This window comes from Aspergillus ruber (genome assembly GCF_000600275.1).
Source record: "Aspergillus ruber CBS 135680 unplaced genomic scaffold scaffold00008, whole genome shotgun sequence".
In the NCBI taxonomy this organism is placed as follows: Eukaryota; Fungi; Ascomycota; class Eurotiomycetes; order Eurotiales; family Aspergillaceae; genus Aspergillus; species Aspergillus ruber.
The window spans coordinates 1-21436 of NW_024467304.1; the positions used below are offsets into that span (position 1 = coordinate 1).

Below are 21436 nucleotides of genomic sequence, written 5' to 3' on the forward strand. Positions count from 1 at the left end.
CCGTAAATACCTTATAGAGTATACTAAGCGATTGTGCGGTTTCAAAAGCAGTAATAGCAGAGTAAATACGCTGCTTTGCGCCATATGATATCAGCGAGGCATCAATCAGGCATCAGTTGGTATTGTTCGGTAAGGAACCTCTATATTCCGACACAGAGGATGAGATCACGTGATATCTCGCTAAAGGTTAGCACATCTATCCATTATGCTATTCTAATACTAACCCATTCCTTAGGACTTACCAAGGGGCACCCTCGTCTCTTTTGGAAAGAGCATGAACATGATGTCACAACCTGGCTTCTCTCGTATCGTACCTAGGGTTCTACTTAGTTGTATTTCGAGACAGGACACTTACCTGTCACAACCTGGCTCCTCTCGTATCGTACCTAGGGTTCTAGTTAGTTGTATTTCGAGACAGGACACTTACCCTAAGTGTCTTCCAAGCACTCATATGCTCAATGACCATCCAGGTCCTCTGTATATCACGTCGAAGGTATCTCGCCCCCTCCAGGCTCCGTAAGGTAGTCAACAGGTAGAATCGGTAAAGGTAACGAATAGAGAAACAAGGTCAACCGAGCACGTATGCTGGGTTGTTGGTTAAGTGCGGACGAGTCAGAAACTAGAAGGTAACCAATGCTTGATTAACTGAATTGATTGCGAAGAACTAAACTAAGTACATGAATGAGTGTCCTTATATATTGTCCGCCTGTATATCATTTCTATACCGTGCCTCCACGGTATATTGGGTATAGCCAATAACAGTCAGTCATGATGGTATACTGGATATACTGCCGCTATCATAGATCATAGGAGTATACGTGATAAACGATCACGTGACGGATATGATCAGATATCAGCCTGATCCTTGTCTCTTCTTGCATTTCCATCATTGCCTATGGTCCAATGATTCTGCCTTGACTTCCCGCATAGTCACGTGAGACTGATGTGGCTGTCGGAAATGTGGCTTAGTCAGGGTTGGAAGTACGTATCAAGCGTATATGGTTGAGGTCTCTAATTCTTGCAAAAGTGTGCTAGCTAGGATCCTATATACGACCGTAAATACCTTATAGAGTATACTAAGCGATTGTGCAGTTTCAAAAGCAGTAATAGAAGAGTAAATACGCTGCTTTGCGCCATATGATATCAGCAAGGCATCAATCAGGCATCAGTTGGTATTGTTCGGTAAGGAACCTCTATATTCCGACAGTGGCTAGGTCTGTAACAGGAGCACGCAGGCGCGGTCAGGCAGAATTCGGAAGAAGCCAAAGCTGCCGGATGGATTTGAGATTGATAGACTGTAATAGTAGTAAGAATTTTTCTCTGCAGAAAAGACCAAAGGAACTGCATTTCATCTGAAATCAATCTTACCAAAGAATTCCTTTCCAGCTTATTTCCTCGGAAATCATTAAATAAAGAACTGCTTGACCACCATCTCGACCAAAATGCATTAAATAAAGAAATAGTTCCCAGAATGATTTCGAGGAAATCAGTTACACACTGAATACGTCAAAAATACCGCGAAGAATGCATAATCTATGCAGTCTCCTCTAGGTCATGAGCCTTGGCATATTTGTAGTGTTTGATATACTGTTGGATATCTTTTGGATATCCAACAGATCGAGTTGGACATCCAAGTCTCATCGCTGCGGATGGTTGAATGTCAAATTGGCATCCAAGTCCGCAATCTGCGGATGTGATAGTTGGATATCATATGATCTGTTGGATGCTGCCGCAGCCTAGCCCTGTGGCACTCCTGAGTTGATTGGGTGTGCTGGGCACTGTGTGTTGTCAATCTGCAGCTGAACCCATCTGTCAGTCAGGAAGGACTGAACCCATCGGACCAGGTCCCCATCCAGGTTGAACTCAATCAGTCGAGTTATCAGTCGCCTTGGATTCACATGGTCGAATGCTCCTTTTACATCAAGGAATAGCGCTCCCACCAGCTGCCGGAGTTTCCAGGCTTTGTGGGTGTTCTGTATTAGACATGCCACTGCATCGATTGCACTTCGCTGCTTGCGACTTCCCATCTGTCCTGGGTGTAGTACTCCCATAGTCTCGCAGTGGCGGGCAATTGCATCCGCTGCTATCTTCTCGACCACCGTCACTGCTCGTTTGCGGAGTGGATCTTTGTGAGTCAAATTGTAAGCTTCCATGGAAGTCTTTAAACGAAGCTGAACCGAAAATAAGTTGAATATTTTATGTAGGAGATGGTTTAGGGAAAGCTAGTTCTCATGGGATGTGGTGATTCTTACCGGTGCCCTCACACTTGGTGTCACGGCGCTCTACTAGGATAATGGAACACCCAACTCATGGGTTCTACCTAGGTAGCTAGCGACGAGAATAATCAACATGAGGAAGGAAGAAAGGAGGTGACACTGTATTTATCAACAAAGCAAACAACTGCATCTCACTTGATAGCCAGACAACATGACCAGGCCGTCACACTTGGTTAGGTAAAGTGAATTCGCTTCGAGGATCTGGCAGGGTGGTATTAGTAGTTAAAATTTGACAGACAGCAAGTAGCTTATTTGGTTCACAATGGCGAATAACTCGTACTTGCTGCAGCGATCATAAATTTGAATCGTCGGATATTGCATTAAATTCTACATACTAAATCTACTAGTTTTCAAGCCCATGACACGCGTAACACTTACAACAGCCAAGACCACTATTCAGCAGGAACATGACAAGCGACTTATTTACCACACTTTAATACAACAAATTATTGATAGAAGACACTTATTATATCTATGTAAAAAGAGATGCTCAAGACCAAGCAGTCTCGGAGAAGTAAATGCCATCATTCTGACATGAGAAATTCATCTAAATCTGCATTTGGCGAACATTCGTTGAGCGATTCTGTTGAATGGTCCAGGCCTGAGGAGTTACAAACACTGGATATCTTTACTTGTTGTTCACGACAGTGCACCTTGGTCTATAATCTTTTAGCTTAAATTTTCAATTGTGCAGCACACAACTCATCATCATTGGTAGACTTACTCTCTCGACCATCTGCTGTAAATAATTAGTAATATGATTATCTGTACAGTCCGCATGCTTCAGCACCTCGTTTTTGAGACTGAGAATCTCCAATCGGAGGCACCGAAATTCAGATTGGAGCTGCTGATGCTTCTCTGATTGCTCCTTGAACCGAGACTCCAGGCGCTGCATGTGTTTTTTCCTCTTCTGTCGACATCGGCTGGCTGCCTGACGGTTTCGCTCCAGAAACCTCTCCCGTGATGCACCTTCTCCGGCTATCTGCGCTGGCTTTGTCACACCAGGCCGGTTCTTGAGGCAGTTGTTATCCGTAGCAGGTAGGGAGCCGTTATCGGACAATTCGCAATTATTCCATTCAGTTAAGTAGTTGACGCACAGTGGCATTTGGGGAGGGACGTTTGTTTCATTCTCCAGAATTGACTGATCGCTATCACGAATCGAGTCCAATTTCCAACCGGGAACATACAAATCCTGACTGATTTGAAGATCTTGTGCTGGGAAAGCCGATGACATCAAATCACAAAACCCAAGCGGACCACTTGAAGGCGAAAGATTGAGGGCGGGACTCCAAGAATCACTGATGGGTATGCATGATGGTTGAATGTCAACAGAGGAGGACATGACAGGTGGTAAGAGGCAAAGGTCTAGGAAATGTGCATGAATACTAGAATTTCAGATTGCAGGACTGTGACTTCACAGTGACAGATTGTAGAACAAACAATCAAGGCCACAATAACCCAGGCAAAAACGTCTTAAATAAATTCTGGACTAGAACACCCTGTATCTTTGGGACAAGCTATACAACAGCCGGAAGTGTGAGATAGAATATTGGAAGCCAATCAGCAGTCTAGAGTGGGAATGTCCATTACTACATTATTTGATAAGATACTGAGCTTCGTCATTGGGTAATTGAAGATCCCCATTTTCGCTGATTTCAAAAATCCTCAGCAAATATGATATCAACCCCGCCACTATCCTGGAACCGAAAAGAAATCATAAAGCCATGATTGTTATGATAATTTAATTGCTTGTTACTAGCATCCTAAGGGGCAGAGAGCACAAACCGGACAATGATGCTGCACGAGTACTGATACTCAGAGCAGTTGACATCAATGAATCATGGACCCAATGAGCCAATGCAATGGGAAGCGGGGAGACGGCTTTGTGTTACACTCTGAGTTTAGAAACAGTCTTCTAGGGGACCCTATGAGATTTCCATCCTATGAAGAGACTATTACCAAAAAGCAGGCGGAGTTGTTCCACAGTAAATGTCATTGATGTCAACCATAGATTTACTGGATTTTCCCCCGGTATTGTCACAACGGCTTTCTCTTCCACTAATCACAATGGACTGAAACCCTCAGACCAACCAGTTTCAATTTATGATTATATTCCGGAAGACGTGGCATAACAATTGTACCGAGCTCTGATATCCACCCAATAGGCTTGACAGTGAAACATAGAGTTACCGGCTCGTTTCCATTTACTTTCATCAACCACCCCTGTCGGATATTCATATCCATTTATTTCCGCCGAAAGGGTGGGATTTTCAATGTCGATTGTTGTGACAGGATTTTGAAGGTGTTATGTATTACTGATTGGTTGTAAAGGGCTTTAAAGGCATCAACAGTTCTGTTGTGTTATTTCAAAGACTGAATTTTCGCTGATCCTCCGCTTGCAGCCGCAGTCATGGCTAGTATTGTTACATCCATGCCCCCGTTTGCGGCACTACTCCTATTGGTCATAAGCAATACGAATCCCTGGCATTTCTTGGTATGGAGCGGCGCTGCAGAGCCAATAATGAACCAGCTGAGCGCGGGACCTAATATGATGGGATTGTGCGGTTATTGCTTGGGGCGCTCTGCTAATTTGTCTAATTCTTGCTGTATGAATGCCAATAAGGAAATGGCAACCCAGATTACAACTCATCCATAGAGCGGCGGTTCGGTCTACAGATCTTTCCGTGACAGGATGAGGGGCTGGGTCTTCTCCAGAAAGGAAGAGATGGGCAGATCCAACTGAATAGTCTTTATCCAGGGCATATCAAGAGGTCGGTAATTCTTATGACCCAATGATAGAAGGCAATGATAACAGTCAATATGAGAAATCATATTTCAAGCGTAGCTCGATTACAATGTAATACCGGATATCATTGTCACCAATTATGATTGAATAGTACTACAGTAAGGGCGCCAATGAGGCCAGTCATGGGTCTACAGATGAACTTCCTTATATGAGAACTTGATGAAGATGCATTACTTCAACAGCTTGTCTGCATTGAATAACTGGTTTGTTATGAAAATCCCGCCCCACATCTGACTATTTATACCCCATTCGCCACTCATATTTCTCAAGGAACAAACAACCGTTCCTCGTGTCATTGGCAAACATCATGGATCCTCTGCTAAAACCCTCATCTCAAGCTGTATTTTCCTCCTTCAACCCCAGTGCAGACAGAGTCATCCTTCCGCGCGCTGGCCCCCTACTACCATCACAACATCGCCAACGAGCCAGGCGTGCCTGTCAGGTATGCCGCGATCGCAAAATCCGTTGCAGCGGCGAGAAGCCTTGTAGGCATTGTCTGAGTATGAAGATTGATTGCATTTATCCTTTGTCCAAGCAAGAGATAAACAAGGAGGAGTTTCAGCAATTGAAGAAGCAGAATGAAAAATACAAGTTTTTGCTGCTCAAGTTTTCTGAAAGAGCGGGCTATATCGTTGATGATATCAACCAGGTGTTAGAGGTCTGTTATCGCATCCAGCAGAATAAACAAGCCAATCTGACCAGAGTATATAGCCCCAAACAAAGCAAAGCAAAGATGCTCCCAGTCTCAGTCATGAAGACAGCAGCTCCTCATATCGATCAATGTGGTCTTCCGACGCCGAAGGCGTCATAAATGAAGACATCAGCCGAAATGAAGAAAGCAGAGCAACGGGTTTTTTAGAGAAAACCTCCGAGCTATCGCAGTTACAAAACTTGCATATTGAAACTGAGAGTTGCAGCCGTCCAGGGCATGCACTACCCAGGCAAACCAGCTCAGGAACTTCGCATGAAAACCATATTACCTCTGAGTGCTACCATGCAAATGAGGCACTGATGCTTAAGTCCAAGCAGTTAAACCTGTATGATTTGCCACCGAGACATACAGCTGATAAGTACTGTGATATCTATTTCAACTTTGTCAATATTCACTTTTCCATTGTTCGAAGGTCGCTCTTCTTGTCTCAGTATGAGCGGTTCTATGCTAAGCCATATCCAAGACCGGAAATAAGTGGCTTTCTATTTTGAACATGATATTCGCGATTGCTTCTCGATATTGCGCGGTGGTTGGAAAAGAAATGCATGGTGGGACTGAAGATAGGGTTTTCTACTCCAGAGCGAGAATGCTGAGTGCAAATGAGAACATCATATACAGTCATTCAGACCTTCAGCTAGTACAGATTGAAGCATTGATCGCGTTCTACTTTCTTGTACAATCACAAGTTGGCAGGTGAGCTCTCATTACTTGCCCTCAATTACTGTAAACAGCGGTCTAACTGACAACGTTCCAGAGCTTGGAAGATGATACGTATTGCATCGAGCTCAGCAATCGCTCTTGGAATCAATCTGCGTAATGTAGATGACAAGACAGATTCCATATGCAAAGAGTCACGGTGTCGCCTTTGGTGCTCAATATTCATGCTTGAACATTCCCTTGCGACTATGACTGGAAGACCATCAAGCTTGAATGGAACCTTTTCTGTTCATCCGCCTTTCCCTTACAGTGAATGCTCATTCTCATCTTTCCCAGCGTCTCGGTTTCTCAATGATGATTCAGAGCGTGAGAGAATTGCAAACTGGACTTTGTTTGAAAACAATTCGCAGACGAAAGCACGGTTTGAACAGCTACAGTCAATCAGACCAAACTCATCACTTTACTTCACCTATCAGATGGACCTGTCACACATAGCCAGCATGATTAGCAGTCGCATATATGGAGTGCCTACACTGTGGAAGGAGTGGGACCAAGTAGAAAGTTCAATCAAGCTATATTCACAAAAGCTGACTCAATGGTTGTCCACCATTCATACGTCGTTCGCTTTTGCTGATAGCGAGGGTGAGCTGCTCCAACATATTTCAACGCGCGAACAAGTCGGTCTTGCTTTGTACTATTATAGCACTCGCATTCTGATCAACCGCCCATGCCTCTCACGATCTGGGCTCCGAAAGAACAGTGATTTCGAATTTCCTAGAAGTCATTTCAGCAATGATGCGGCTATCACCTGTTTGCGCTCGGCGCTGTTACTTATTTCAGTCTTACCAGACGAGCCTAGTCAACAGTGGTTTTATACCATATCACCTTGGTGGACAATGCGGCACTTCATTATACAAGCAATAAATGTTTTGCTTGTTCATCTCAGCGTCAACTCCGCGCCTGTGCAGACGGGCCTAGGCAGTGAGCAAACAAGCGAAATGGATACAACTGAATCTCTCAGTGCAGTTTTCTCAAGCTGCAAAAAGGCACTCTGCTGGCTCCACCACATAGCAAACCATGACCTTGCATGTCGACCGAGCTTTGAGGTCTGCTCCAAGCTACTCCACCGTATCGCATTGTCCAAGGACCTTGGCCTTGAGGGTGTTCCTTCTGCTTCGTGATTGTAACAGAAATGTTTGAGTTGCTCATATGGTTCGCCTAATGCGCGACTGGCTACCACTGGCTTATTGCGTTGATGTGTGATATGATCAAAACCAACAAACTTTAAAGAAGGTAAGTCTAGCTTAGTATCTTACACTTCCTTGATAGTGCTAACTACTACTATATCTAGATTCATGGGCTAGCTGTGTTCATCAATGCTAGTCCACAGCGCCGGGAAGCTTTTATGGCTCTACAGACTGCAGTGCCAAAGCTTTTTCCAGTTCAAGATGTTCACACGCGCTGGAATTCTACTTTCTTGATGCTTGACTGTGCTAGGAAGCTCCAATGGGTCTTTGACCAGTACTGTCACGGAGTACGGGCATTCACCAACAACGCAAGATGTTTGTAAACTTTGGCCTGTTTGAATATAGGGCAGGAACCCCCTTCGCACACTAGATAGCGCAGCGCTGGCAGGCCCAGCTTCTTTCTTTCCTTCTCCATGTTAGTATTTCGATAGAGAGTCTACCAATAAATTTATATTGTTCGAGACTGTCACATTCCCCTTCATTGTCGACACCAGAAGATGTAGGGAGTTTCGAGGATTTCAAGATAGTTATATAAAATTCCAAGGCATTCTTACCGCAGTTAGAAATTATCATCAAGGCCAAAATTCATCGGAGCATAACATGATTCTTCATAAAATAATAGGGTAACTCGCAACCATAGGAGCACAGCGTACAGAGTAAGCATGTAATCATTACACAGTATAGATACCATACAATACTATATGTTTGGCTCTGTAATGGGGCTTAACCGGGCCCTGGGGCACCCCCAAACCCCGCTGCCCCAACTCAGCCCGCCCCAACGGGGCGCCCCAAGAATCAGCGGGGCGGGTTCGGGGCGGGGTCACGGGGCCGTCCGTGACACTCTAAACTAACTAGAACCCTAGGTACGATACAAGGGAAGCCAGGTTGCGACACACTCACACACAGCCTTGTCAATCACCTTTTGCGCGGCCCGACCCCCAGCATTCCCCTCCTGGAGTTCCACACCTTCATGCGACTTAATGTGCGTGTGGAGATTGTTTGTTGCTGTGTAGCGCTTCTAATCAACCACCAACCAGTTAGTAAGTACTCAACAACCAGTCTGCAACCACTTACCTGAGCTTTGGAACAGTCGGGCACACGGCAAAAATCTTCTCAATACTGAATTTTGACAGAGCCATCACCGTTCTACAGTGGCAGCAGCATTTAGAAGCCACTTACCAAGCAGTTAGCTGGAGTTGACTTACCCGTTTGTATGCGGGTATTACAGATACCTAAGGCACTAATCTCACGTGATTACGCGGGGAGTCTTGAAACGGATAAACCAATAAGGCGGCTAACTCCGAGTCGGGGAAGTCGGGGAGTCGATTATCCGGACTGCACGAGGTTATGAGGAAATTCAGATTACACGGAGGGTGACAATGATATCTATAGACACCGTAGATGGTAGAATGAGTGCTTAGCTATCTAAACGAGTGTGTGTGTGTCCGTAGATGAGGGATCTGTCGGCCTCGGTAATCGGACCAACTATCGATCCACCTCGACTTTCATCAGTTTACTTTGTTGATAAATTCGGTGTCACCTCCTTTCTTCCTTCTTCGTGTTGATTATTCTCGTCGATAGCTACCTAGGTGGAACCCATGAGTTGGATGTTCCATTATCCTAGTAGAGCGCCGTGACAGTACCTACATCATCTTTACGCCACCAATGGGTGGCGATTGTCGAACAAGTTTGTATGGAGCCACTCAAATGCAGAATTGCTCTCTCTGGAGATAAAGCACATCGAGCCAAAGTGTAAAGGCAGCCAAACCTATAATGAGAATGACTAACATTGCGAATAGTTGCAATCGGGCGGGAAACCTTTCAGGAGTTACAATGCCCGTAAGTTTCTATTCTCAGCCCAGTTAGCAAGGAGAACTTGGCAATTCATGAAAGATACTCTGTCTGTGAAGCTGGTATGCTGGTTTCCAATATTGACGATGGCGATCACTGGAAGTTGAGGAATAGATTATCTAGCAAAATTTGAGTACGTCATATTGAAGCCACAGGGAGACTTCATGCCATGTCTTTGCAGAATATATAGTATCCTTTTTCATTTCTCCTCGCACGAGTCAATCACAAGCATACATCCTTGGATTCAAGTCACCCGCAGTGAATCTCAAAAGCCAAACACCATGAAAGAACCGCATGTGCCCATAGGGGTGGACGAAGGCTTCGCAGGTAGGTGATGGTGAGACGACTCCTTCACATGAAGGCGGCAGGGGGACTGATATGCTCGGGCAGATATTCCCCGACAATTGGCCATGAATGTTGAGCACATCCAGGGTCTGTTCACTGTTGACACGAACAATCTCCAGTATATAACCGACCATCTTGTGAAAGAGCTCGAAAAAGGTTTGTTACTTATAAAAACAATTACCGCGCCACTGGACTAATGATGCTTAGGTCTCACCTCAGATGACAGTGACATTGTATGTTAAGAGCCTCTAGCATTTGCATAAAAACTCATTGCAACCCCCAAACTAATCTGCTATGACAGCCGATGAATGTGACGTGGGTCACTCGCTTCCCAACCGGTAATGAGACAGGCCGATACTTGACTGTTGACATAGGCGGAACAAATCTCCGCGTTTGCGACGTGCTTCTGACAGAGGAAAAAGGTGGATATAAAATTACACAGGACAAATATATGCTGTCAGAAAATCTAAAAACTGGCACTGGAAGCCAGCTTTGGGATTACATTGCGGATTGCCTGCAGGATTTCCTTCAACAGCGTGGGCTGCATCAAAGTTCAAAAGAGCTTCCCTTGGCTTTCACCTTTTCTTATCCTGTGACTCAACATAATATCCGACATGGCCTCCTGCAACGCTGGACCAAGGGCTTAAATATCTCTGGTGTGGAAGGTAAAAATGTTGTCGCTGAGTTAGAGAATGTCCTGCAGAGGAGGGTAAGTCTGGCTTATCAAGGTGATGAGCAACAGCGAAAGCTATAGAGACATGCTCACTTATTTTGACAGAACTTGCCCATCCGGGTGGTTGCCCTAGTCAATGATACCACAGGCACACTGATTGCCTCTGCCTATAAAGATGGCAACACCAAGGTTGGAAGCATCTTTGGTACTGGTTGCAATGCCGCTTATATGGAAGAGAAGAACTGCATCTCCAAGATCAGTCCCAGAGAGTTTTCCACTGATATGAATGTGGTTATCAATACTGAATATGGTGCCTTCGATAACAGCCATCAGACACTTCCCCGAACATCATTTGACGAAGAAATCGATCGCCTATCTCCACGACCAGGTCAACAGACCTACGAAAAGATGGTGGCTGGTCAATACATTGGTGAACTCGTTCGCTTGATCCTTTGCCACCTGCATCAAACGGTTGATTTCCTAAGTGGTCTGGAAGTCCACCGCCTGCAACAGAGACATTCAATGGAATCGTCCTGTCTCTCCAAAATGGAAGAGGATGAGTCACTCCCGGAACGCATAGCGAAAACACGCATTGTTCTAAAAGAAGTGTTGGGGATAGAACCTCCCGAGTGGGAGCTTTGGGTGTGCTGCCGTGTGGCGGAAATTGTCTGTACCCGGGCGGCGCGACTCTATGCTTGTGGCATAGCTGCTATCTGCAAGAAACGAGGTATTAAGCAATGCCGGGTTGGAGTAGATGGTTCTGCATTTAGTAAATACCCTCGCTTTCAGCAGCGGGCGGCTACAGCTTTGCGGGAGATCCTAGAGTGGCCGAAGGATTCGGAGGATCCAGTGCAACTCTGTCTGGCCGAAGATGGCTCGGGTGTCGGGGCAGCATTGATAGCAGCCTTGTCGAGTGACGGTGGTACCTCAGTTAGATAAATAGGTAACATAATCCAAAATCAAACCGCCACATTTAGGTGAATGATGGATCTGCGCATTTTGGAAGGGGGTCGTATTATGTGGAATCCCACTAGATTTGCTGTCAGTTGCAGATTAGTTAGAATTCTTTTTCAGGATGTGCAAGTGAAGAGTGCTTAACGCAGTTGGCTTGGCAGTTGTGTGACCTAAATACCATCTTGGTGTACTTCGGCATTCCAAGATACTTTCGTCTAACGTTGGTTCCGATCGCTGTCCGCTATGAAATGGGTTCCGTCGGAGGTTCAGGGGAAACCGAAGGAGTCGATTATCCGACTGCACGAGGCCTATATGTAGAAGACCCAATTAAAACGAACGATTGATATACTCTATCTAATGTAGCCTAGAGTACACGGGTGCTTGAGTGCTTGATGAGTGCTTGTCTTTCTATATGTGGCGAACGCTGGCCATATATCGGAGGTTCGCTAGTCGGACTAATGTTATCCCTTTGATCCGACCTATCAGATCTCATCACGCTAAAATACTCTGAGTCAGTGATCAGGATATTACTACCATACGCACGCCGAGTGTTAACAGGAATGATACTATGTTGATGGAGTCATCACACAAACCCCGCCAATGATTCGGATCCCGGTCAATCATTGCTGTATTTTCTGTGGACCAGATTCCAGCACGTCAACTCCACGTGGAGAGTAATAAATCTTACAATTGGCTTCATTACGTTGTGATGATGACGCTGAATAAAACCTTGAGCCTGAGTGGGCAGCCATCCACATCTGCAGTTCAACCAGGGTCCCACAATCATGCCTCCCTTTCAAGTCTCGATCGCGATACACTCACTGGCTAGGCCATTGCAGCCACAGTGGGAGACAGTATGTCTCACAATGACGTCCTGCTACATACTGCGCTTATAAGCGATACTAGTCATTCATGTTTGCACCTGTGCGCTTGTAACCTTGTTCTACATTTCGAAATGACAGCCCGCCGTCTCTTACAATCTACTCGCACGTCTCTAGAGCAGTTAACATTTTCAAATCAACGCCGCCCAATATCCCATTCATCCGTCGCCATGGCGCCCCGTATCATTGACGCGATCAAGACAGACCACCGCGAGCTCGAGGACTATTACAACAAGGTCCTTAACGCAAACACTGAGAAAGAAAAGATCCAATGGCAAAACCAATTCACCTGGGAATTGGCCCGTCACTCAATCGGCGAGGAGTTGGTTGTCTACCCGCAATTCGAGAAGAAGCTCCTTGATGGCCGCGCTATGGCAGACAAGGACCGTAAAGAGCATCAATCGGTGAATCAGCTTTTGGCCCCCCTCGTCTTACAGCGAGCTAATGATGCGCCATAGGTCAAAGAACAACTGAAGCAATTCCAGAACATGGAACCTTCAGAACCCCAGTTTGAATCTACCATCAAAGCCCTGATGCAGGATCTTTCCGAGCACATCAAGGAAGAGGAGAGCAATGACCTCCTGAAACTGGAAGACGCCCTGGCAACCGAGGAGAGTGAAGAGCTTTTCAATTCCTTTGGCAGGACTAAGATGTTCGTTCCGTCGCGTTCGCACCCCACTGCTCCTGACAAGCCTCCCTTCGAGACTGCAGTTGGACTTATGACGGCGCCGATTGACCATTTAACCGATTTGTTCCGAAAATGGCCGCATACTTCTGGTATGCCGAACCCGTCAACTAAGTGAACTACTTGGTGATGCTTCAGGATCGGGGCTTTATGAGGCCTACAATGACTCCCTTTATGCATCTAAAATACTGTACGAACGAGGCACGCTCAACAAGAGGTAGGGGCGGGTTTTTTGATAAAATCTAGACAACGTAATCTATCACCGGGTTGCGCATATTATCGAATTGCGCGGTCGGCGGCGGCTTTCCCCTAAACCCACCTCATACTACTCTTTAATTTTCTTTTTTTATCATCATATTTATCGTGGACAAGGAGGAGCGAATAAAACTAGCTATTGGGGCCTTTTTTAATCAAGGCCAATTTCAATCCAAAACTGCAGTTGCAAAGGCATTTGATGTCATTCCAAGGACTAATGTATCGCCTGAACGGAATGGCCTCTCGACATGAAATGACGACCAATTGTCGGAAACTACCAGAACTTGAAGAAGAGACTATGTAGATGGATTCTAGATGTATCAGCGTGGCCTACCTCTTCAGATATCAAATGTCGGCTATCTTGCCCAATTACTGCTATCTGCACGGCTGAAATCCCCTGGGAAAGCCACCATTGGTGAGCTATGGGCTAAGCGGTTTATTCGACGCCGTCCTGAGCTCAAATCCAAATATACTTGCAAATATGACTACCAGTGTGTCAAATGTGAGGATCCTGAGTTGATAAAGGGCTGGTTGATCGCGTTCAGGAGACCATCCAAAGATATGACATTCTGGAGCAGGATATTTACAATTATCACCTTGCAGCCTTTTTTCATCTGGGATTGATTGTAGAGGGCTATATTCAGATACCCTGGCGCCCGTCATCGAACTATGTACGTAAGAAAATCATTATAGACACCCGTCGAAAATGGGCAGGAATTAAAGCTTCTGACTGATCCTGACCAATTGGTCAATTGGGCCGCCGACGTACATCGTACGGCCCTTCATGTTCATGCCCAAGTGTAGTCACTCCTCAGTTTTTTGCACCGCCTTCTCTATATCCTGAATTTTCCCCTTTCGGAACCGCAATTTCCGCCGAATATTCTTCTCCTTAATGAGCGCCGCGCGCTTTCGCCGTCGTGGAGGATAATTGACCGGACTCTCGCCACCGGTGAAGATGAGAGAGTCATAGGCAAATCCCCCACAGAGTCCTCCGGTAATGACGGCCGCCCAGGGACCCCAGATCCACCATACGTCGTGGTCCCGAAAAACGTGGCCGCCCCAGCCGGCCATGACAGCTACCAATCGAGGGCCAAAGTCTCGCACGCCGTTGAAACATCTGGATAACACGTTAGTTACACTTCAGAATCAGACAAGGACAGACATTGTGGTGGCGAGCTTACCCTCCAGTGTTGTAGCCTAGGGCTAAAAAAATTGCACTGATCAATATCGCGATGATAAATGCCTGCATGCCTGCGCCCGGCGGGGCGTTGGCGTCATCGCCCAGCGCCATGATCGAGCCGACCAGGACGGCCGTTGCCAGGAACTCGGTGAAGAATGCGGTTGCCGGCTGAACATTGTCCTTGGGGAAAGTGAGCAGTCCCTGTAAGGCGGCGGAATGGTTCTGGGGTACTTTTCTCGTCGCGGCGGCTGTGACAATCTGGTCATGGTAGATGGCGTACGCGAGTCCGCCCGCCGTCAGGCCGCCGAGAACCTGTGCTACAATGTAGGTCAGGCACTTGCGGAGGGGAAATCCTCGCCAGACGGACATGGAGATGGTAATGGCTGGATTGAGGTGCCCGCCGGAAATGCCACCTGCCACGTATATGCCAATCATGTAGGCGGCGCCCCATGTGAGTGCGATTGACGGGTAGGTGCCAGCTTGGTTGTTCGAGGTGTAGGTGGACTGACTGGCGCAGAGGCCCAAAGTTATAGCAACGGTTGTGCCAATCCACTCGGCCAGCTCCTGCCGGAAGAAGTGTCGCAATTTGCTCCAGCGGTTGTGAAAGCCCCGGTCGTCGGGTCGGGCCACTTTGGCTTCGGGACGGTCTTCCTGCTCATCAGTGGGTGGCACCTCTGCTGGTGGCTCTTGCGCGGCAGGGCCAGGCCCTTGATGGTCCTTGGATGGCTTGTCTTGCTCTTCTTTGTCCTCTTCTTTGATCGCACTTTCCGGTCGCATTCCAGGGCGCACGACCCTAGGTAGTGGTTGGGCTAAACTCCATACCGGTTCACGGTTTTCCTCATTGTAGTGGGGGTTGTACTGGGTGTACTCGGGGTCAACATAGGCGACTGGCTGGTTTCGTGATGGGGGTTGGGACCCGGCTAAGGAGAACATTTTGCTGTCCCGCCCGGGCTCTTCCTGTTGCTGTTCCTGGCCATCTTGGGTAGATTGAGGAGCAGTTCCAGAGGAAGAGCCTTGGTTCGGTTGAAGCTCTTCACTGCATGTCAGCATTGATCCATGGGCAATAAGGAATGTAATCCGTACCTTGGCTGTCATGGGTCATCTTGTATATACCCACGGTGCAACTCGGCAAGTGAACTATCAAACTAAGTACTCAATGACTGAACGGGGAAGTGCACCGACTGACAGGAACAACGGTTTTATCATTCCCTGGATGATGACCAGGGCATGAATTAAGTCACCATTGTCCAGCGTGAACAACTCTGGTACAACTGCCAGGTCACTTCAATAGGGGAAGGTGAGGTTGACGTCATTCTGATACATATTGTCGACTAATATAGGTCAATTGAGAAACCTGCTCGGATTAGTTACGGATGAGCGTCCTGGTACACGTAATACTTGTTTAGAGCTATGCTGGTGCTGGCTAGGACGAGTAGATATATAGAGGGCGCGGGGCCCATAGAAAACTCAGTGGCAAATCAGGGCGTCTTGCGTTTGCAGACTTATATTAAGTATCATACGTTGTCTCAGGGTGTGTAGTATTCGCATAGTTGGCGTTCCTGGCCTTAGTTGCTTCTACTTAAAGTTGCCTAACTTGTGTAGTCATGGCCTCTTGAAGCCATCAATAATAGCGACGGCGGCAATCTTAAAATGCCAGTAGAATTCACAGATGAGCTAGTAAACGATACAGACACTATTGTACAGTAAAGGATATATCGTTAATCTAGAAATTACATGTGCCACGACGCGAAGGATCCGTCATACATTACATTGCAGTGAAAGACCATCTTTATATTCCCTAACAATAATATTCAAGTCGATTCTGGTGCGCAAACACCCTTAGACATTGTACACGGGCCCAGCAGGGCATTTCCCTGCCAACTTATCCGTCTTCAGGCTCGGACAGAACTTCGGGTCCTTGCCATTTTGCTCCGCACCTTCCGACCGCTCCTCAACCTCTGAGAACGAGAACGTCTTTTCCGGGAGCAGATTGTAGATGCCCCTTGCATATTCCGGTGCAATCCGGAAGGCCTGCGCGAGGTACTTCACCTGAATCTCAGGGTACTCGACCAGCTTCAGCAGACGCGCTGTGTTTTCGTGGAGATGGTGGCGGGCACGCGCATCCATGACCTTCTGGTACAGTGCGCGAGGCTGGTCATATTCAGATGTTTTGCCTTCGTGGTAGTAGTGTGATTTTCGGCCAACTGTATTGTCGGCGAGCTGGTAGGGAGCTTCGGCGGTATCAGGCCGGAATTTGTGCGTGAAGCTGTTGGGTGCGTACTGTGGGTTCATGGCGTGGTTGGCGTCGACGCGCAGGGGGCCATCGAAATTGAGTGAGGAATAGGAGGACGCCATGAATGGACAGTTTACTGGACGCGCTTTTAGTGGATAGTCTCGTCAAGGTGATGACTCGCCCTTACCTGGAATCTGATGCAGGTTGACGCCAATTCGGTGGTACTGGGCATCACGATAGAAGAACATGCGGAACTGCAGAAGTGCATCAGGGCCGTCCTCGATGCCGGGCACCATGCTTCCTGGGGAGAAGGCCGCCTGTTCAACGTCACGGTGGAAGTTTTCAGGGTTTTTGTTAAGGGTCAGTTTTCCGAATTCATGGAGCTGCTTCTCATTAGTCAAGTCCACAGCCATACGTGGCTTAGAAAGGGTACGCACCGGGAAAAGATTTTTTGGCCAGACTTTGGTCACATCAAACGGGTCGAAGCCCAGCTTTTCAGGATCTGCCTGCTCTGGCTCCATCACCTGAGCATGGGCAGTCCAGGTAAGTTGCTCTCCTTTCTCAATCGCTTGCCAAAGATCACGCTTTGAGTAGTCTGGGTCTTCGCCGCCGTGCCGCAAGGCCTCGTCTGCAGTAAACTGCTTTTGCCCGCCATCTGCCAGGAAGTGGTATTTAATATAGACAAATTCACCCTTGGCATTCACCCTGTATAATGTCAGTATTATTGACATTCTAAATAGACCACAGTATACACACCATTTAAACGTGTGGCATCCGTATCCGTGGTTGTTTCTCCACCCTACTGGGGTGCCATGGTCACTGAAAAACATCATTCCCGCATGATTTCTACAAATACGTCAGCACCTAGCTTCAAACACTGCAGCGCGGTATGGTAGATGGTGCACACCCTTCTGGAGTATTGGCAAGCAGGTCAAAGAGCGAGTTATGATCCAAGAGGAAGTTCTGCGGATTTCGGGCCTGCGATCGTATAACATCCGGGCCCTGGATAGGGTCACGACAAAAGAAAACGGGCTGCACAATATGGGTCAGTCATTGAAGTGAGCGTGGTTCGGTGCCCTTACAAAGTTCAGTCCAACAAGGTCGTAGTTCCCCTCGCCCGTGTAGAATTTCATGGCCATGCCCCGTGGGTTCCGGGCAAGATCTGGAAATTCTCGGCCCAGAGTCACGGTGGAGAACCGGACGAATACTGGGGTCTTTATGCCGGGAGATCGCAGGAAGTGTGCCTTTGTATATCTTAGTATTTAGCTATGTATGACACTGGGAAGCCTACCTTGGTCAGGTTAGAGACGTCCTTGGTAACCTCGAAATGGCCAAAGGCACCACTTCCACCTGCGAGGGTTAGCTGCCAGAACAAAATACAAAAGAAGGGGCGTAGCGAACAAGGATGAACCATGCGCTCCAGAAGTTTCGAGCGATTGAAGTGCTGCTGCTTCTGGAACAGAAAGGCATCAGATGCCAGAGGCAGACCGCCTGCGGTTTTGCTATGAGCAGGGTCAGGGAAAGGGATTGCCTCGTTGTTGGTGAAATAGGGGCCATCGTCTGTTCGCTTGCCTGGGCCTTGAACGCCTGTTAGCTTGGCCGCCGCCTTTGCTGGGCCATCGTTGGCGCCCTGGAACAAGGAGGAGAGTTGGACGGGACGAGGATCACCGCCGGTGGTCCCGACAGCTTGGCTGATTGCTTGAAGTGGATGAGTCGCCATATTCCGCCGATTTGGGCATCGAATGTGCGATGATGAGCTAGAGGCTTCCCTGATATAAATCCATGCCTCATGAGTCAGTCTCGCTGCTATCGGTCTGGCCCAACGTCAGTGTTCTGTCAGAGTGACGGTTCTATAGTCTATTTGACCCTTAGAATGCAGTTCTAGGCTCTTAAGCATTGTACGAAAGCAGGAAACGATGGTCGAAGAACAGTAAAATGTTGGTGGTGATTCGCTCGTCGCGCAGTCGTCACTATGACGTCCAAAGAAGCTGGCATACTACCAGTACACGTTGAACAAGCTTTTATTTCTAAACAAAAAGGGACTTTTGAAATGGATCTATCCCCGTAATCAAGTCGGCGGTCGAATACATTGTGTCTTTGGCTTGTCACTGGCGGGTTGTTCTTATCATCCGACCCCTGGTAGTAGTAATCAAGTTATTGTCCTTACCGAGCCCTATGGGCTATGAAAGACAATGCAGCTCGTGAACACAAGCTCCTAATTAGTTTCTATATACATCTTTGTTTGTTCAGTTTCCTTTCCCTCACCCCATTCCGCCTATTTGCGTGGGGCATTTGGGTAGTACTCATCGCAGGTTATCCCTCTAGGTGCTACAATAGCTGTGGTTCGAGGCGCCTGCAGTTTTCCATACCCTCCTCATGATCGTGGCATTCTTGGCCAGCTCAAGCTGCTTGCCCGCGGGAACTAGGTGAGCTAGGAGTCTGAGGACCACACTAGACAGAGCTAGTAAAATTCAAGCGTTTCGTGGTAGATTTTAAGTCGGCGGCGGGAATTTAACCCACGGCGCCCGGTTTTGGGGGCAAAACTTCAGCAAAACCCTTACCTGGGAGCCTACTCGGTATATGTACCACAACACAGCCGCTACTGGCCCAATCAATCGTAGGCATAGCGGCACAATCTATTGTCGATAGTCGCAGGCACAGCCGCGCGACTGATTGTTGGCAGGTGAGCAGTGTGATGCCAGCATAGTCTTCGCATTTGGGCAGTACAGTGCCAGTGTGTCTCTCGCAGGCGGGTCGAGTCTGGGAGTCAGATGCGTTGCAAGCAGAGTCGTCGGATAGCATGATGAGGTCAGGGGAAACCCAACTGTCTTCTCGTCTCATAGCCTAGAATCAACACAGGGTGGGCGCGTTGGTAATACGCCTGGTCGGGGACATGCCCACAGGCTGTGGCCCCATCAGATGATAGTACGATACCATCCTGTCATCCTTGTAGGCATTTTGGCACGGAGTAGGTAGTCATGTCGCAGGCATATCGGCGTGGCTAGTTGTTGGTAGGTAGGCAGTATGATACCAGCGCGTCTCCCGCAGGCAGATCGGCATGAGTGAAGTAGTCAAAACACTTCTCAAACGAGTTCGTCAGAAGTACAAGGTCAAGGCAATCCTCAGTATCTTCATCCTTTTGCAGACATGTATCATGGCATGGAAGACGCGTCATCGACGCGTCCGGTCTGGGATGCTCACCAACAGGCTGTATCCCCCATCAGATGGCAGTATGATGGCAGCGTGTCATGGCATTATAATTCAACGGCCATAGCGAGATAAGGCAGGCAGGAACCTTATCTATTCCTTGTTGTCATCAACCATTCTGTGCAGTCAGGCGGGTGCGGGCGCACTAAGGGACAACAACACATTCACACAATCACCACCACAGGGGAATTCTTCTTGGTTTCCTCACGCAGATGATGAGTACTGACACCAGACACCACAAGAAGGTGAGAATTCATTATCCTGAGGGCTGGAGGCAGCGCTCTCATCCAGCGTGCTCGCCGGAGGCTCCTACCCCTGGTAATAGATAATGGTAATAGTACCTGTTCGAATAGCTACAACAAATTTCTGGTTCCCGGCTCAAAGTATCTCCATCCCACTGATAGTTCATCGCCCTTGCAACCATCTATCCGTGTAATACCCCGTCACGAACGCAAAGACTGCCTTATGAACAATATCAATGATCTGCTCGTTAACCGGCCACGCCCTACATAGCCCGTCAGCATTAACCTCTAAGGACACCTTGTGTATACTAAGGCAAACTCACCGTGGAAGCGCTCCAACACCCGTCACATTCTCCAACGTCTTGTCTATCATCAGTCGTATAGAAATAAACATGAAATCCGAAAATAGCCCGCAAATCCCATTTGCGTCATAAGGGCTCTGATGATAGCTGCAGCGGCTCCCTGGCCGTAGTGCATTGCCATGTTCAACCAGAAGCGCTTGTGACAGTCTCGAACAATATAAATTTATTGGTAGACTCTCTATCGAAATACTAACATGGAGAAGGAAAGAAGGAAGCTGGGCCTGCCAGCGCTGCGCTATCTAGTGTGCGAAGGGGGTTCCTGCCCTATATTCAAACAGGCCAAAGTTTACAAACATCTTGCGTTGTTGGTGAATGCCCATACTCCGTGACATTACCCCCTCCCTTCCGGATGAAGGACTGCCCTCAGTCCTTCGGAACTGGATAATCGTCATCTGGATGGTCATCCAGGAACTCTTCATCTTCCGCCGCGCGGAGCCATTCAAGCAATCAACAGGGTGGACCTGGTGCTTCGGGGTTCGTCGTGTGGAAAATCTGCAGCTTCACTGGACTGTTCTTGAAGTCTCGGGCAGGGTACCAGTTCAGGTCGTTGTCATAACCAATCCACTTTGCTCGGTACTGCAGTTTCCGGTATCTCAGGCGGGAGGCAAGGATCTCTTCCACTTCCCATTCATCTTGGTCATTGACAGTGATCGGTGGTGGTGCGTCTGCGTGCTGGCCGGGGAGGGGTTCAGATGTGGAGGCCCTTCGGAGGTGTTCTGGGTTGATAACTGGGTGGACCTTGATAGAGTCTGGCAGATCAATCCGGAACGCGTTTCCCTCCTTTGCAAGGATCTGGAAGGGGCCCGCCCACTGATGATCAAGCTTCTTGCTCGGGCGGCCTGTGTTCCAATTCTTTGTTGATACCATTAT

The 21436-nt window shown here is 47.7% G+C and overlaps 9 protein-coding genes across 9 annotated transcripts; 6 read left to right on the top strand and 3 right to left on the bottom strand.

Moving 5' to 3' along the window:
- Window positions 1-179: 179 nt before the first annotated feature.
- Window positions 180-651, top strand: EURHEDRAFT_349592 (uncharacterized protein). The gene has a single exon (XM_040778430.1). It carries the CDS (start codon window positions 275-277, stop codon window positions 518-520), a length of 246 nt encoding a protein of 81 aa, XP_040640017.1. The 5' UTR covers window positions 180-274; the 3' UTR covers window positions 521-651.
- A 1984-nt stretch (window positions 652-2635) lies between these two features.
- On the bottom strand, window positions 2636-3750 carry EURHEDRAFT_410838 (bZIP transcription factor). Its single transcript, XM_040781460.1, has 2 exons — window positions 3001-3750; window positions 2636-2935 (listed from the first exon to the last, which is right to left on the bottom strand). Exons 1-2 carry the CDS (start codon window positions 3616-3618, stop codon window positions 2801-2803), a joined length of 753 nt encoding a protein of 250 aa, XP_040640018.1. The 5' UTR covers window positions 3619-3750; the 3' UTR covers window positions 2636-2800.
- A 1639-nt stretch (window positions 3751-5389) lies between these two features.
- On the top strand, window positions 5390-7632 carry EURHEDRAFT_401424 (fungal specific transcription factor domain-containing protein; the record flags this gene model as incomplete). Its single annotated transcript, XM_040780085.1, has 5 exons — window positions 5390-5524; window positions 5618-5740; window positions 5794-6224; window positions 6413-6487; window positions 6549-7632. The coding sequence occupies 5 exons, from the start codon at window positions 5390-5392 to the stop codon at window positions 7630-7632; spliced, it is 1848 nt and encodes a 615-aa protein (XP_040640019.1).
- Window positions 7633-7677: 45 nt separating this feature from the next.
- Window positions 7678-8046, top strand: EURHEDRAFT_410840 (uncharacterized protein). The gene is made up of 2 exons (XM_040781461.1): window positions 7678-7744; window positions 7803-8046. Exon 2 carries the CDS (start codon window positions 7857-7859, stop codon window positions 8019-8021), a length of 165 nt encoding a protein of 54 aa, XP_040640020.1. The 5' UTR covers window positions 7678-7744; window positions 7803-7856; the 3' UTR covers window positions 8022-8046.
- Window positions 8047-9959: 1913 nt separating this feature from the next.
- Window positions 9960-11506, top strand: EURHEDRAFT_452858 (hexokinase; the record flags this gene model as incomplete). The annotated part of the gene is made up of 4 exons (XM_040784070.1): window positions 9960-10050; window positions 10102-10127; window positions 10196-10603; window positions 10673-11506. The coding sequence occupies 4 exons, from the start codon at window positions 9960-9962 to the stop codon at window positions 11504-11506; spliced, it is 1359 nt and encodes a 452-aa protein (XP_040640021.1).
- Window positions 11507-12572: 1066 nt separating this feature from the next.
- EURHEDRAFT_452628 (uncharacterized protein) lies at window positions 12573-13205 on the top strand (the record flags this gene model as incomplete). Its single annotated transcript, XM_040784056.1, has 2 exons — window positions 12573-12806; window positions 12861-13205. 2 exons carry the CDS (start codon window positions 12573-12575, stop codon window positions 13203-13205), a joined length of 579 nt encoding a protein of 192 aa, XP_040640022.1.
- Window positions 13206-13942: 737 nt separating this feature from the next.
- On the bottom strand, window positions 13943-15724 carry EURHEDRAFT_410846 (putative aquaglyceroporin). The gene is made up of 3 exons (XM_040781462.1): window positions 15606-15724; window positions 14524-15553; window positions 13943-14459 (listed from the first exon to the last, which is right to left on the bottom strand). The coding sequence occupies exons 1-3, from the start codon at window positions 15622-15624 to the stop codon at window positions 14147-14149; spliced, it is 1362 nt and encodes a 453-aa protein (XP_040640023.1). The 5' UTR covers window positions 15625-15724; the 3' UTR covers window positions 13943-14146.
- A 415-nt stretch (window positions 15725-16139) lies between these two features.
- Window positions 16140-18634, bottom strand: EURHEDRAFT_385202 (catalase). Its single transcript, XM_040779645.1, has 8 exons — window positions 18157-18634; window positions 18047-18105; window positions 17838-17999; window positions 17663-17787; window positions 17512-17601; window positions 17193-17460; window positions 16943-17138; window positions 16140-16891 (listed from the first exon to the last, which is right to left on the bottom strand). The coding sequence occupies exons 1-8, from the start codon at window positions 18473-18475 to the stop codon at window positions 16362-16364; spliced, it is 1749 nt and encodes a 582-aa protein (XP_040640024.1). The 5' UTR covers window positions 18476-18634; the 3' UTR covers window positions 16140-16361.
- Window positions 18635-18829: 195 nt separating this feature from the next.
- Window positions 18830-19200, top strand: EURHEDRAFT_350086 (uncharacterized protein). Its single transcript, XM_040778431.1, has one exon. It carries the CDS (start codon window positions 18938-18940, stop codon window positions 19133-19135), a length of 198 nt encoding a protein of 65 aa, XP_040640025.1. The 5' UTR covers window positions 18830-18937; the 3' UTR covers window positions 19136-19200.
- The last annotated feature ends 2236 nt before the right edge of the window (window positions 19201-21436 follow it).